General features: G+C 35.5%; 1 protein-coding gene and 1 long non-coding RNA gene across 3 annotated transcripts in view; one reads left to right on the top strand and one right to left on the bottom strand.

Moving 5' to 3' along the window:
* LOC145215031 (uncharacterized) overlaps positions 1–15,659 on the bottom strand; it is a 131,905-nt gene that overhangs the window by 36,804 nt on the left and 79,442 nt on the right. The window contains exons 30-34 of the mRNA XM_080083680.1: positions 8,869–9,011; positions 8,407–8,506; positions 8,177–8,345; positions 7,536–7,654; positions 7,318–7,407 (exon numbers count right to left, since the gene is read on the bottom strand). Of these exons, the coding sequence (XP_079939806.1) occupies positions 7,318–7,407; positions 7,536–7,654; positions 8,177–8,345; positions 8,407–8,506; positions 8,869–9,011 (621 nt within the window). The remainder of the gene's footprint in view (positions 1–7,317; positions 7,408–7,535; positions 7,655–8,176; positions 8,346–8,406; positions 8,507–8,868; positions 9,012–15,659) is intronic.
* Positions 13,098–14,934, top strand: LOC145215041 (uncharacterized). 2 transcript variants are annotated; one of them, XR_013857187.1, is made up of 4 exons: positions 13,098–13,521; positions 13,808–13,942; positions 14,123–14,210; positions 14,512–14,934. It is a non-coding gene; the product is annotated as an uncharacterized LOC145215041 (long non-coding RNA). The 2 variants fall into 2 exon arrangements; XR_013857186.1 differs by lacking the exon at positions 13,098–13,521 and having other exon boundaries at positions 13,731–13,942.

Below are 15,659 nucleotides of genomic sequence, written 5' to 3' on the forward strand. Positions count from 1 at the left end.
ATCAGAGCCAGTATATTTGTGTAGAAAACATGACAAGTGCTATTGTCATCATCAGAAAATAGGATAAGAATAATTCTAAAACACTACATGGCTTGAAACATAGTGAATGGAATCTTCAAATGAGAGAGAACTTTTTTTGCACAAGTAAATATGTACAATGCCGATGGTTTGATACAAATAATTAATTTTTCTCAGTTCAAAATTTTGTACGAGAGGAAAAGTAATGAACTTTAACAACAAATGTATTGAACTGAAATGTGGTTTTTATTTTTTCAATTGTTTGCTTTGTTTTCAACTGCATTGTTTCGACTCTTGTATACAACGTATATATACGTTCGTCCAATTGACGACATTTTCCGAATTTCTTTCAGACTCTCGTGTCTTTCCTCGTCTGACTTGCTTCACTTTCACTCGGGTTCGAGACGAGTCTTCGACCAGTTCCATTGGAGGTCGAGTCACTACGTGTGCGTTTAGTGCAAGGTCGTGTCCACATAGCGAATATTTCTTTCCTCATTACAGCAGAGGTATAGAAGATAAAAACTCCCTACAGGTGGAAAAACCACATTAACAATATTCAAGTTCACAATGCACGACTATGAGACTTAAGCAAAAAAACACAAAAAACAATCAAATATTTCGTGGTGTTACATTTTAAATCAGGGGCCGGCAACATTTTTCATCAATGAAAATGGATAAATTAGTTTATTACCCCGGTATACATGGGCAAAATGTTTTGAAGCATTTAACCTAAACAAATTATACGGCCCGGTAACAAACCCCTCGCGGACAGGCGGCTGCCGACCACTGTTTTGAATTATACACTTTTAATTTTTTTTTTCACAACCAAGTCTGTGTGTCTTAATCACCTGACAATAGTTATTGCCAAAACGAAAACAAACGATGGGAGAATATTACTTTTATTTTATTTTTACAATAACATTCAATATTAAGCTGTAGAGCAGGGGTGGCCAACCGGTCAAAGACAAAGAGCCACATTTTTTAATTGGGTTACCACAAAGAGTCACATTATACTCACACACACAATTTCGCTCGTACAGACCACGATCCACTCAAATTCAACAATAAATGGTTTGCACTGTCTAACACACACAAACTCTCAATTCCATGAATCGCATAAACAAAAAATTACTCAAAAGATCCTTCCTGATGAGAAACTTTGCGATATTTCCATCTAACGCGCATGCGTCCCAAGCTTAGGCGTTACTAATGCATGCAACACCAACAATCGCTCAATTCAAACCCAAGCAGATAACCCGAAAAACAACGGAATAAAACATTATTTATTTTGGAACAAGGTGTTGTAAATATTGCTGTTGCTTTGTGTCTCATTCGTATTGTAATGAGCTATCATTCATTGTTTAACAATTGGATATTTGTTGTCATAATCAGGCCATTGTTATAGTTTCCTGGCAAGGTTTGTGGCCATACCGATAGCAAGTTTGTTCAAAAGCAAAATTGTAGCAGGTTTACTTTACATTTAACGAGTTTGTAACAGATCGCCACAAACTAACCAAAATTAACAGTGGCCCCAAACTACGACAACAACGTAAGAGCCGCATAAAACCAGGCAAAGAGCCGCATGCGGCTCGCGAGCCGCGGGTTGGCCACCCCTGCTGTAGACAGTGCACAGTTTTTCCACCTATACATTTCATATTACATCACCAGTATTACTGTAAATCAGCAAATATTAAAATCTCACCAGGAACGCGTTGAATATTGTGAACAACCAACTGAGGGCGATGAGATATTTTTCATCGTCAGATAAAAGCATGAGAAATCCAATCACCCAAGTCAGACCGAATGTTACCGACATCGTAAATACCATTTTCATTTGTTGCACGAAATCTCTGCTTGCTGCACTGGACTGGACCTGTAGGAAAAAACGATTTTAATCGGGTTCAAAACGGATGAGATGAGCGTGTTTGCACGGATATAAATCACAAGCTGTTAAATTCTTCTGAACAGAGTCATAAAAAAGTAACAAAACCATAGAAGCAATTGCTACAACGCTTTATGACAAGTTCCACCGACAGATTTTGCAAAACAAATTTGTGACAAATGTTAACATTATTCTTTACCACAAAATTACCATTCTAAAATCAAGAAAAATATATGTGTCTTTCAGCTGGGATCTGCCCTGAAGCGTTCATGCAGACCAGCCACCACGTATTGGGTTCGAATCCCACCGCATGTTGGATTTTTCTAGCGCATATTTGTTTGCGACCTGCTGAGTCGGTACAACGCCTTCAAAAGGCCTGGATTGCTATGATTGTCTTCTAACAATTTGATTTAGTTGACCGATTTCCGACGTACCTTATTCTCCATCGTCCTGACATGTCTCACCACAAGCACGAGAACCACGATATTGTTGAGCAGAATCAAACCGACGATGAGTAGAAACCCGATGTAGAGGGAATAGTTGTGAACCCAACACATACTGTCTCTGCGGTAACTTGACGATTGTGGGTCGAGTTGAGGTGGGTCGTAATCTACAAATGAAAATAACTCCTGGTTCGAATGTTCCAACTTAATTTTCTTATTGGCATCAGCCCTGGAGTATCTAAGTAGACTAATGATAACAGCACAACAAATCACAGTACGCCAGACCTAGAAGCGGATATGAAAAACTATGACGAAGTAACCCAGATATGCTGTGATAGGAATCGCATCCAATTTTCGGCCAACGCCTTGCACTAGGAAATGTTAACGAGAGTTTATACCATTTCATAAAACAACCTTTTGCTAAAAAATGCTTCACACAAAATAGTGCTCAAACTTTTCATTGATCGCCTTTATGAAAAGTTGGTTGTAAAAACTTAAAACTTGACAAGCCAAGGATTTGTCCGTTAAACACGGCTTTGTTTCGCAAACTTTCGTCTAAATGCCGTAATAAGACTAAACAGCAATTTCCTACCATAGTTTAGGTTGATTTTGTCGACATGTCCGATGGTGATTCCAAGATTGAACGCGACCACGATAAGAGGCAGAATGTAACCGACTACACAAGCCTTCAACACGTAGTGGGTTGAACCAACATTGAATACCTGAAGAAAAGACAAGATTTGTCAATTGTGTATCACTTTACTTGCTTGCTGGGCGAAAAGTTTTCGGTCATGTTGAAAAAACGTCAAATAATAATGGTGTCAAAATTTTCGCCCACTAAAAACATTTTTCATTCCTGCAGATTTGTTAAATATAGCACCCATTACGTCCATGTAGAGCTGTTTTGATTGAATATAGATGATGTCCAGTGGTTTTTAACTCGTTTCATGCCATGGACCATCAGTTTATTAAATAAACATTTTAGATCAGTCCAAGATTGAAGTAAGCATATGCGACAAGCAGTTTGAATTGAAACATATTTCTTTAAAAACGATTTTCAAAATATGAGATAAAACTATAACAACTAACATTTTGACCCTCGTTCAGTATATAATATACAATCATCTTCAGTTGATCACCAAATTCAGTCCACTGTTCTAGCCCGTCAAATACATAAAAATCATACAGTCACAGATTATGTCGAAAATCAGTGGCATTAAATAGTTGTTACATAAACATGCTGGAGCAACACCCTTTAAGTTGTACATCAAGCATCAAATCCTCACCTTAACTATGGAAGTGTAGAGTTTGTTGCTGTAAACTGCAATCCACATCCAAGCTACCAGGAAGAAATACTGAATAAGAGCTGCCACGCCCGTGCACCCCGCCCCTTTATCCACCAATGAGATTCCGACCAGGAATATGACGTAGGCAATGAGCAAGTTGAAGTTGACGTGGAGTTGGATTTGGACAAGCTCCTTCTTCCGAAATTCACTGGAAAGTATAATGTAAAAAATATTGTGTTTGGCGGCTGAAAGATTTGTGTTAAAACTCGGTTAAATTGTCATGTTAGTAGCAACTATTACCAGAAACCCACCTGTTCAGCAGATACAGAATGATGGTGGCGGCCAGTGCCACAACAGAAACAATACAACCAACTTTACTGACGACCGACAAAGTAACGTCTGCCTGGACTTCAACACGAGACTAGACAAAAAATGTTGTTACAGGTTATCAAAGGAAAAAAAGTCGATTAAAAAGGGCAAGTCTAAATTTTTTCTTACAACACAAAGGAACTGTTGGACTTTTCCTATTTCTATAATTTTATGAACAATTCAATTTAATATGACTAACGTCAATGGGTAAAAGATAATTACATTCATACTGTGGGATCAGCCCCGAAGCGTCTATGTAGACCAGCGATTGCGGGTTCGAATCCCACAGCAGTCTCCAGCCGGTGCCTTGCCATATGTGAATGCTTGGGGGACCGGCTGATTCGGTATGACGCCTTTAATAGGCCTAGCGTCCTATGATTGATAGTTAATCAAGAAAATACAACATATTTTGATGTTTTGAACAATTAAAATACATAAAATCAAAATCTGCTTACAACAAGCAAGGCGAAACTAGTGAGATGGTTGCATTTACACATCGGAGGTTTGGTTCTAGTGTCAAGTTTGCAACCCTTGTTTGACCACACGAGGCGCTGTGGATCCCAAAACACACATTGTTGTCGAACAACATCATCCTGATAAAAGAAAAACACAAATATCAATAACTTCATGTAAAACAATTCAGTGAATTCAAGTTTAAAATAGGAGTGAAGGTCAAAAATAATAGTTTTTTTTTCAAAATCTTGAAACTCACCAATAAATTGTTTCTTTGATTTTTAGTCTTTTCTCCGTGTTTTGTATTTTCATTTTTATGTTCCATTTCTACCGGCCTTTGTAGTTTTTGTGAGTTAACTCCTTTTCCAAGAATAGCAGAGATAACCTGCAAAATAAATTTATGTTACTTTCTAACAATGATTTTTTACCACATCTTTGGCCACAAAGCCCATGTGGACAGAAACAAAGAATGGGAAATATGAATGGCCCAATTTGAAACCATTTAATTTTCAGATTTATTTTTAATTCACAACTTGGCATTTATTTTAATTTTAAATTTAAAAACCACACATAAAGTTTCAGAACATAAAAAAATTCACTCAAATATTTTGGCTCGCGAAAGCACGAATGTCACAAACAAGACGTTTGTGGATGAAAACTCACTACTACTTTCCCATCCAAAACATTTTCTTACCCATTTTGCTTTTCCCTGGTTCAAAAACAAAGTGTCGTTTTCATAGAGAATGAACACGGTCCGCACGGTGGCGTTGTTTCCACTTCCCAGTGTTCGTTCAAGTGGAACAGTTATATTGATTGGTTGAACGAGTTCACCCGTAGTTGAACTGACTTTTGGTGGGGAGAAACTCACTTCTGTGTTGTCATTCAAACTAACATCAGCCACCTGCAAAAGTGTTTCAACTATTGTCAGACTGTTTTCTACAATCGACAAGACAAACAAAGTGGGATGCACATCTACATAACTATATCTACCATCTGTGTAAGTTTCAGCCAAATCCATCAAACATTTGATGGAAAAACGAGTCGGACAAACTTTGAGCAAAACAAAAATCAAAGAAAAAAACAAACAAACAATTTGAGTAAAATCAATATGTGTCCCCTTCAGAAAAGGAGACCCATAATTATTTGGTTGAATGTTGATAGTTTGGCCTTTTACAGCAGGGATTTTACCACTTTTTGAAAATATTATTTATCTCATAGTTTTAATTTGATTTAATCTGAAAGTTTGTGCAGAACAATTGTTTCCTTACTTTAAAAAATCCACACTAAAAAAAAATTCCAACTTCAGAACATTTTACAATAATCTTGAATAAACTCAAATAAATAATATAACAAATAGACGTAGCAAGTGACAATTGCTGGTCTATAATCAGTAATATAAATTACTACATCACAAACCAGGTTTTATACACTTAAGCCTAAGTTATTTAGCATCAAGTGAAATCCACCACATTGTTTATACCTGAAGTGTGGTCTGTTTTGTTTTGATGGTCAGCGTAGTTTTGCCCATTTCACTGAGGTTCACTCGTAACGCTGCTTCGTTGATCGCAACCACTGCGTTGTAGCTGCTAGGTGGCGCTGTTGATCCACTTGATGTAGAAGCTTGGACGGAAATCGCTAAACTGTCAGAAATGTGAACAATCGAGCTGAGAGCAGATGCTGAAACCTGTTGAAGAAAAAAAATATGGATTTTACTCCAAGAAGCAGAAAAAAAAACAATCTTCATACAGTTGTTTCTACAATCTATTATTTTCTGCCAACAAAAAATCTTTGTTTCATATTAAAAGCTTTTTTCTCACAAAATTTCACTGCTAATTTAGAAGCAAATGCTTCTGACTCAAATCAAAAATCGAGAAATATATTTCACCTATGCAGGCATCATCACTCTAAAAACTGCAAACAAGAAAGGTTAAACACAGGCATTTACTGAAACAGTTTTGACTCAGAGATCAAGGACATTAACATGCCTACTATTAGAGGGACAGATCCTTTACATAGCATTCAACATTTCACTGCTAGATTTTAGGATCCCAGTTCAAATCCCAGCCTGACCTGCACAGAGGGTTGCTTGACAGCTTGAGTGACGGTTGTGAGGGTTTGAAGACTTTGCTCAACATCCGTCGAATTGAGTGAATTCGGGGAGGATGTAAAAAGTTCGAGATTGTCGAGAGTTTGAGTGACCTCTTCTGTGGTTGCCAACGGTTTCTGCTCAATAATACTCAGTTTTAAAGACTATTTTTGTACAATACACACATTAAACACTGTGTTTGTAATAAACTATTTTTAGCAACTTCTTTTTCGTATAATCCTAAAGCCATATAATACGGTATATATATCTGCAGCGCTTTTGGTCATAATCTACAAATTACAAACTTTACTATTTTGTGCACCACTTCAACGTTGCGCAGCTATTTAAGGCTTGGTGATTGTTTTAGTGCAATTGTGTCGCTATGTTGTCTTTCACCAAGTGAAATAAACTCAACTCCCACTTACGACTAAATCAAGTTTACATCAGTTGGTTTTAGCTGTTTTTTGTTTCACAAAGATTTTTTTTACCTGTTGGCTGAAGTTAATGTTGCATGAGGAATTTTTCAAAGTGCTATCGTCAAATACGGCAACAAAATGGTTTTCTCCAAAGAAATCCGTTTGTATTTTTGCCACACAGTCAACAGAAGCTTTTGAAAAGCCTAAAAACAGAAAAATATGTAATATTTGGTATTATTACTTCTAATGTTGAAAAAATAAAACAAATTTATTTATGTTGTTGCAAATATAGAAAAGTTAAGAACTTTGGTGGAAAAACACATTTGCTTGAAGTTAATGTAATTTGCAAACACTTAATACTCACCTTTTTCACAAACTTGGTTGGAAAAAGCTGTATCTCCAACTGTGGTTGTGTTAAAAGTGAAGCCATTTATGGTGGTTGCAAAACATGGCCCTGTAAAAAAGGTTTGTCACTAAATACTAAATGTCACTAATAATTGATGTTTTGTAATTTAAAGCCAAAGTGCTTATTTGTGGGTAAAAAATATTTTAAAAAATCAGCAAAACATGATTGGTTAAAACCTGCAAGTGGTTGACCAATCAGATCCGAGATAGGATTTTGAATTATGTATTCCTGATAGCTTTCCAGTAGAATATTGAAGTTTACCGCAGGATTTGTCGCATTTGTTTCAACAATGTAACTGCAACAAGAAGATAAGGCTTATAATCCTCAGTGAATGTAAAATTACAGTTACAGATTGAATATTACATGAAAGTATGAACTGCAAAGTAATGGATGGAATTTGTTTTTATACTGTTTAAAAACTTTCAGTCAAGGAAAAGTGACAACATTTAAATGAGTGGTCCCAATTAATGTTGGCAGAATAAATGTGTTATGTTTAAGATAACAAATGATCTAGTAAGTTGCCTGGCAAAAGGCAATGCAATGATGAGCAAAACTGAATTACAAGTTTTACTGCATTTAATTGAAGGTTTTGTAATAAGTGAAAAGTTTAGCCTTTTAAGAATACAAAATGAAAGGTAAAAAACAATCACAAATGATGGCATGAGTGCCGAAACGTTTGAACAATAAAGCATATCGCTTTTTATGTCTATTTGGGCCGGTATTTTCACCATTAAAAAAGAAAGTGTTGTTGAATGGTGACAACCACATAAAATAGAAATCAAATTAATGATGTATTTTTTTGATCGAAGTAACATACTTAAAATGTGGAAAGAATGACAAAAACTGTCTGATGGTGACGTTAACCACGTTATTTGTCTTGAAACGAAAAGCCGATAGGAGTAGAGCAGCGATCTCCGAATGGGTTTTTGTCGGGTTAAACTTAATTTGTTGGGAAAATGGAAACTTGTACACATGGCTCTTTGTCACTAAACACATATTTTTAACATTAGAACAAAAAAAATATGTATGGAAAGTTTTTAAAAATACTTTGCTCAACATCAGTTGAATTGAGTGAGTTTGGGGAAGATGTAAAAAGTTGGAGGTCGTCGAGAGTTTGTGTGACCTCTTCTGTGGTTGCCAACGGTTTCTGCTCAATAATACTCAGTTTTAAAGACAATTTTTGTACAATACACACATTAAACACTGTGTTTGTAATAAACTATAGTTAGCAACTACTTTTTGTATAAACCCTAACGCCATATAATACGGTATAGCTGCAGCGCTTTGAGTCATGATCTACAAATTACAAACTTTACTATTTTGTGCACCACACCACTTCAACATTGCGCAGCTATTTACAGCTTGGTGATTGGTTTATGGCTATTGTGTCGCTATGTGTTCTTTCACCAAGCGAATAAAAATTCAGCTCAACTCCTACATAGGTCTAAATCAAGTTTAGGTGAATTGGTTTTTACTTTTTTTGTTTCACAAAGATCTTTTGAGTTTTACCTGCTGACTGAAGTTAATGTTGCATGAAGAGTTTTTCAAAGTGCTATCGTCAAATACGGCAACATAATAGTTTTCTCCTCCTCTTAGATTTAAGAAATCTGTTTGTATTTTTGCCACACAGTCAACAGAAGCTTTCGAAAAGCCTAAAAACAAAAAATTATGTATTATTTTGGTATTATTACTTGTTGAAAAAGTGAAACATATGTATGTTGTTGCAAATACAGAATAGTTAAGAACTTTGGTGGAAAAACACATGTGCTTGAAGTTAGGGTAATTTGCAAACAATTGATTTGACTAACTCACCTTTTTTACAAACTTGGTTTGAAAAAGCTGTACTTCCAACTGTGGTTGTGTTGAAAGTGAAGCCATTTATGGTGGTTGCAAAACACGGACCTGTGAAAAGCGCATGTCACTAAAACACCTGAAGAGTGGTCTTGGTAAAATACTTGTGTTATATTGTAATGTCATTATGGTTTTTAAAAAACATTTAAAAAAAATCTGCTAAACTTGATTGGTTAAAACCTGCAAGTGGTTGACCAATCAGATCCGGGATAGGATTTTGAATTATGTATTCCTGATAACTTTCCAGTAGAAGATTGAAGTTGACCGCTGGATTTGTCGCATTTGTGTCAACGATGTAACTGCAACAATAAGATAAGGCTTATAATCATCAGTGAATGTGAAATTACAGTTACACTACAAATTGGTTATTACATGAAAGTATGAACTGCAAAGTAATGGATGTAATTTGTTTTCATGCTGTTTAAAAACTTTCAGTCAAGGAAAAGTGACCACATTTAAATGAGTGGTCCAAATCAAGATTGGCAGAAAATATATGTTGCCATGTATTAAGACAATAAATGATCTAGCAAATTGCATGACAAAAGGCAATGCAATGATGAGTAAAACTAAATTAAAAGTTTTACCGCAGTTAAGTGGTGATAAAATAAGTAATAAAATATGCCTTCAGGAATATAAAATAAATGGTACGAATAACAGTCTTTGTTGAATCACTACAACCATTAAATCTGGTAAAATAGAAATCAAATAAAAAAAGTGTTGGCATGATCGAAGTAACTTACTTAAAGTGTGGAAAGAAAGACAGAAATCCTCCAATTGTGACGTTGACCACATTATTTGTCTTATAACGAAAAGCTGATAGGAGCAGAACTGCGATCTCCGAATGGGTTTTTGTCGGGTTCAACTTAATTTGTTGGGCAAATGGAAACTTGTACACACTACTGGTTGGCACTAAACACATATTTTTACCATTAGAACAAAAAAAAAATGTATGGAATGTTTTAAAAAATATCAACAACAAAAATTGAAAAATGCTGTTTGGCACTAGTACGTATTTATTTTAATAATACAGTAAAGTTATATTTTTTATGTAAGAATGTTCTTAAAATATATCAATTAAAATAAATTATAGCTAAAAATGTCGGTTGGCAAATATATAGTTGGTAACAGGACACAATATAAAATCTTTTTAAATTATTCATTGGTCTGTTGTGACATTTTTATTCACATTAAAAAAACTAACTTAAAAAACATAAGAACCAAATAATACAAATGTTTTATTTAGTTAATCACATTGAAAAATAAACAACCTAAAGACACATGCACTAAATAATGAACTAATAAACAATGTGTTATTTCAGTGTTTCTCAACCTGGGGGTCGCCAAGCACTTTTGTGGGGGGGGCAAAGACGCAACACGACTCGTAATGATTTTATCCGTATCAAAGAAACTTTCCCTGTGACTTCTGTTTAGCATAGTAACTCACACGACCGTTTGATTGAGAACGGGCGGAACAAAAATTTCTGCGATTGTATACTTGTATAATTACGGCTTTTGGCTTTACTTAGCATAAAAATTCACGAAATAGTGAAATGATTAGTGAAAATGAGTCACAAACACAATTTTAAGGGTTTTCTTGAGTACAGCAAAACGCCGAACTATTGCAGCCACGTTAGATTGCAAATGTGTGATGAACACAATCAACACATTCTGGTAGTTAAACATCTTGTGTGCGCGTGTAAAGGGGTCGCGTGGTGTTAGAAAATCTCTAAATGGGGTCGCATAGTAAAAAAGGTTGAGAACCACTGCATTATTTAGTTTAAAAATATTATGCCTGGCAGGAACAGTTTCAATCAAGGCATGTTAACTTTAAAAATTTACCTCGACACATGGGGATTTCCCAGTTTAGGAACCAATCATAAACATAATTCAAAGCTTGAGTGATCAGAATCCGATAATCCTCATAATAATTTACATTTCCTGAAGTATTTAAGAGTAAAGTGAAAATTAAGTCTGTAGGTTTATCTTTCTGGCAACGAGTTTGTACCACTTGTTTCATACGATCAAGAAATTGTTTTCCAATTCTAAAAAAAAAATTTTTTTTACATTTGAGACTTTTGTTAGCATTCTATTACTAATCACGCATGTTTATTAATCAAGTAGGCAAGTCATGGTATGACCAGAATCATGTGTTTACCACAACAAATACTTTCGTAACTGTTAAACCTTTTTACTTACTCACAACATTTTGTGAATACCATATTTAAGCCCGGTTTACACCAAGCGCGAACGCGAACGGCTCCTTTTTTCCTCACGCGAATGACGCGAAAATCGAGGTTTACACCAGGCGCGAACGTTGCGAACAAAGCTGTTTCGTCCGCTCATCCGGCAGTGGTGCACTGCCAATATATGATTAGACTTGCAATTAATTTCATGGAATTGTGTTTAGTTGTTGCATGTGAAGGGTTAATCGAACAATAGTACACAATACAAAGCCTATGGCCATTAAAGATGTGGTTTTGCAATTGATAATAGTAAAATTGCTCCTAAACCAAAGACGTTGTTTATGTAATGCAAAACTACTCAACTCTGTGCAGCTATTTTACGAAATTGTTCTCCAAAGTATTCGTGTGTCTTTTTTATCTTGATTGTTTGCACTCTAAAACTTAAACAAGTACCATTTTGGGGGGATAAAATATAACAAAGTTAATACCTATTTAAGTTTCCAAAAACTAATTTACCTGGTGGTTCTGTATATTGGTAAACTTGGTTCCAGACATATTAATTCTGATACCACTGCACTTATTCTATCACCATTTGAAAATAGTATATCGATCATGTGCTTTTTAATATGACAGCGCGATTTATGAATGTCCAGCACTATTATGAGTGATATATTTTTATGATTTGAATCAATTGACATTGTGTCATAAAGTTGCAGCGCCTAAACTTCTATATAACAACCAAATATCCGACATAATTGACCAAGACTGATCATTCCTACATATTCAGGACAAAATTCTCGCGCGAAAGGCCGTTTCTGTTGCTCACGGAGCAACCCAGACGCGAAGCGCGCAAACGAGAGAAGCGCGAAATGGGACTTCCCCACGCGTTGCTTAAATAAAGAAAGAAATTTCGCGTTGCGCGCTTCGCACGCGCTTGGAGCAAATGCTATGTTTAACTTTCCAAGTATTAGTTTAACAAGTTTTAGAATGTTTGTTTTAAACAACAATTTAAACACATTAAAAATTTTACCTGCAAAAGTCTGAATGGGTGGAAGCGTTAACAACAATGTCTCTTAAAGCTTCCAATGTCCAAACATAAACATCTTTTACCGTTGAGTTGTCACAAGCAATTATATAAACATCTCCGACTGTGTTGTTGTTTATAGCTGACGTCAAATTTCCAGCCACAAGTCCATTGTTATCAAGTGCACACAAAAATCCTAAAAGTCTTGGACCTTGTGTAGAGTTGAATAAAACTTGTTCAAGTGAATTCAAAGTGTTCTGTAAATATGTAACAACCATTATTGCCACGCGAAACGGTTTATCACACTTTTTTCTTAATAAAGGTGTTCTCATATTTTATATTTTTACATAATTTTATAACTAATATACACAAAGCGTTTTTTTTTACTATTAGTCCAGTTCGAACAAAGTTTCCTATCGATGAAATTTCATCCAGGAACATCGGACATTGTTTGTCTATGCAGTTTGCCAAGAAGTTTTTCACACATGTCAACGAGCCCTTCAAGTTTTGTCTGCAACAATAAAATCGTGGAAACAAATTAACAAACCCGATTAAATTTAAACTTCTAAATATTACCGGCATTGTGTTTCGTCTGTGTATGGAAATCCTGAAAACCACGGAACGGCGCATTCTAAACCTTTTGTTAGATTCCTTTCAACTGTGCATTTCGGCAAAATCTGTAAAGGTGGCTGTACACAGGATCCGTTTCGGTCCGTTTTCGTCCGTCATGCGTATACGCGCGTAAATTTCGGTCCGTCGCCTTCCGTCGACGTGTATACACAGAATGCGAACCATGCGTTTTGTCCGAAAACGGACGAAACGGACGTTAACGCAAGGCCATCCGAACAAATAGAACATGTTCTATTTTTTCGGACGTACGCATGCGATTTTCGGTGTAGTGATAGTGCAAAACTGAGAGATATTTCTAGATCGGTTGATTAGTATCAATTATTTTGATCAAATCACAATACTTGAAGCCCTTTTGTTTCTAATAATAAATAGAAGTGAAGTAATATGCAAGGTTTTATTATTAAATCGGCAAAAAGACGGGCTTCGAACACGACTGGAATGCAGAACAACAGCGGGATACAAAAATCTAATAATGTAAGTAACAAATAGCTTTTCGGGAAACAAAGGGTTCAGGGAAGAGTCAGTTCATAACTAAGTTCTGGCAGTTAATGTCATTCATCACAAAGTTTCAGAAAAAGGAAACTGCAAATATGCCATCAGGGTTTAGAAATTCGGAACTATGTTGTATTAATATTTAGGATGTTGCTTATGAAATCATAAGTTCATAATTGTTGTTTACATACACTTAAGTACTGGTTGATGTATCTGCAACAATCTGTGAATTATGCACTTTAAGTTATCATGAAATGTTCATTTGTAGAATCCTTTGATTGAGCAATATCAACTAAAGAAATCAAGTTTAACAAGAAAAACTTGTTTGAGAGAAACCTGCTGTTGTGAGAAATCTACCTTATAAATGCCTGTAATTCAACTTCAGCAGAGTTTGGTTTAACAGGTAATTTAACTAATTTTTATTACAATGTGGATACATTTTTAATGGTTATAGATATTTTGTGGTTTTTACCACAAATTGTTTTGACAACTTTTTATTGTACATTGGGGAGGGTTTAATCTGCTTATCAAATGTACATTTTGTGAAGTATATGTGACTTCTGCCTGTTACTTTTTTCTCCAGGAAAAATGTGAAAGAAAGGCGACATATGCAACACCTATATAAAAAGACAGGAAATCCAATGGTTTAAGATTTATACACAACACCACAGGTATGTAAATTAAATGATTTATGATTCATATTTGTAATAAACCTACTGTATGTGTTATGTTTGTAAGGCATGGACTCAAACAATATTCTTTCAGAGTACTGCAGGGAAAGAATTCCGATCAAAAATAGCATTATTTTTCACATCTTCATTGTAATTTGTAACCAAGGTTTGTGTTTAATATGAGAGATGGAAACAAACCAGAAAATTCAAACGAAATGAAAGATTGCACTTGTGGAGTAAACAAAAGTACTTCTAAACTAATTTTTACATACTATTGCATTTATGTTTTTGTTATTTGTAGGAGACCTGCAGGCAACAACCAGCACATTGCCAAATTGTAAGAAGCCACCTACTGATGCTAGGATTGCCTTTTATCTTTCCAAAATAAGAAAACGCAATTGAAAAGAGGGTACCAGGAGGGGTTTGAAAAGCAAATGAATTTCTTCAGAAGTATGAAGCATTCTGTTAAATACACAAAAAAATCCTATCAGTGTTTGTTCATCCCTGGTTTTACCATCTAAACATATTGTTCATGTGCACTGTGTCTTTGTACTTTTTATTTTGTCTGCTTCAAAAGTGTATGTAAGAAAAAAAATGCAAATATTTGTGACATTTGTTTTCCACTGGCAATTTTATTGTACTGCTATCTTATTTGAACAACGTTTGTTACTAGCAAATGAGTTGAATTGTTGAGTTGAGTTTATGTGAAGTTAGGTTTGATAATGTTGATTGCAAACATTTTAAATTGCATTTTTTGGTCGGTGTGTTCGAGTTCAGTAATATTAAAATCCCACCACCACGGTGATAACCCAAATTCATGAAATTAGCGGTGTTCCTGCTTCGAACAGCCAAACAACTGATTGGGAGTAGGACGCAGTCAAGCGAAACGTCGCATCGTTCGGATCCTGTGTATACCACCCACCGCAGCCACATTCGGAACGTAAATTCGGTCCGTTTACGCACGTCAGATTACGGACCGTTTTTCGCATGCGTTTACGCACGTTGACGGAATACGCAGTCTGTGTACAGCCACCTTAACTCTGTAAACAAAGCAGGCAGATCTTGTTAAAAAAGTTTTTTTTCCAGTAAATTGCCACAAAATAGTAGTTTGAAAACAAGTCCATTAAAAATTCAAAACAAAAACTTTTCGTAACAAAACACACGATGAGTTACAGAAATGACTTGCATTTATTGCCGACTGGGTAAAAAATGTCCCAAAATTATTACGATTTGGCGATAAACGCTCATAAAAAAAGCGAAATTACACAACTAGGTGAAAAATACATAAAATTGCAACACTCGATGATACTGGTTATGTTTATTTAGCGGACCATTAGTGGATGGTGCTGGGCAGAATGAAGGGCGTGTTGGTCGATTGCATCTTGATGTTCTACACACTGTTGTTCCGTGGCATGTAATTCCAAACAAAAACTCAATGCAAGGTGGAGA

This window comes from Phallusia mammillata, chromosome 2 (assembly GCF_965637545.1).
Source record: "Phallusia mammillata chromosome 2, kaPhaMamm4.hap1.1, whole genome shotgun sequence".
Taxonomy (NCBI): domain Eukaryota; kingdom Metazoa; phylum Chordata; class Ascidiacea; order Phlebobranchia; family Ascidiidae; genus Phallusia; species Phallusia mammillata.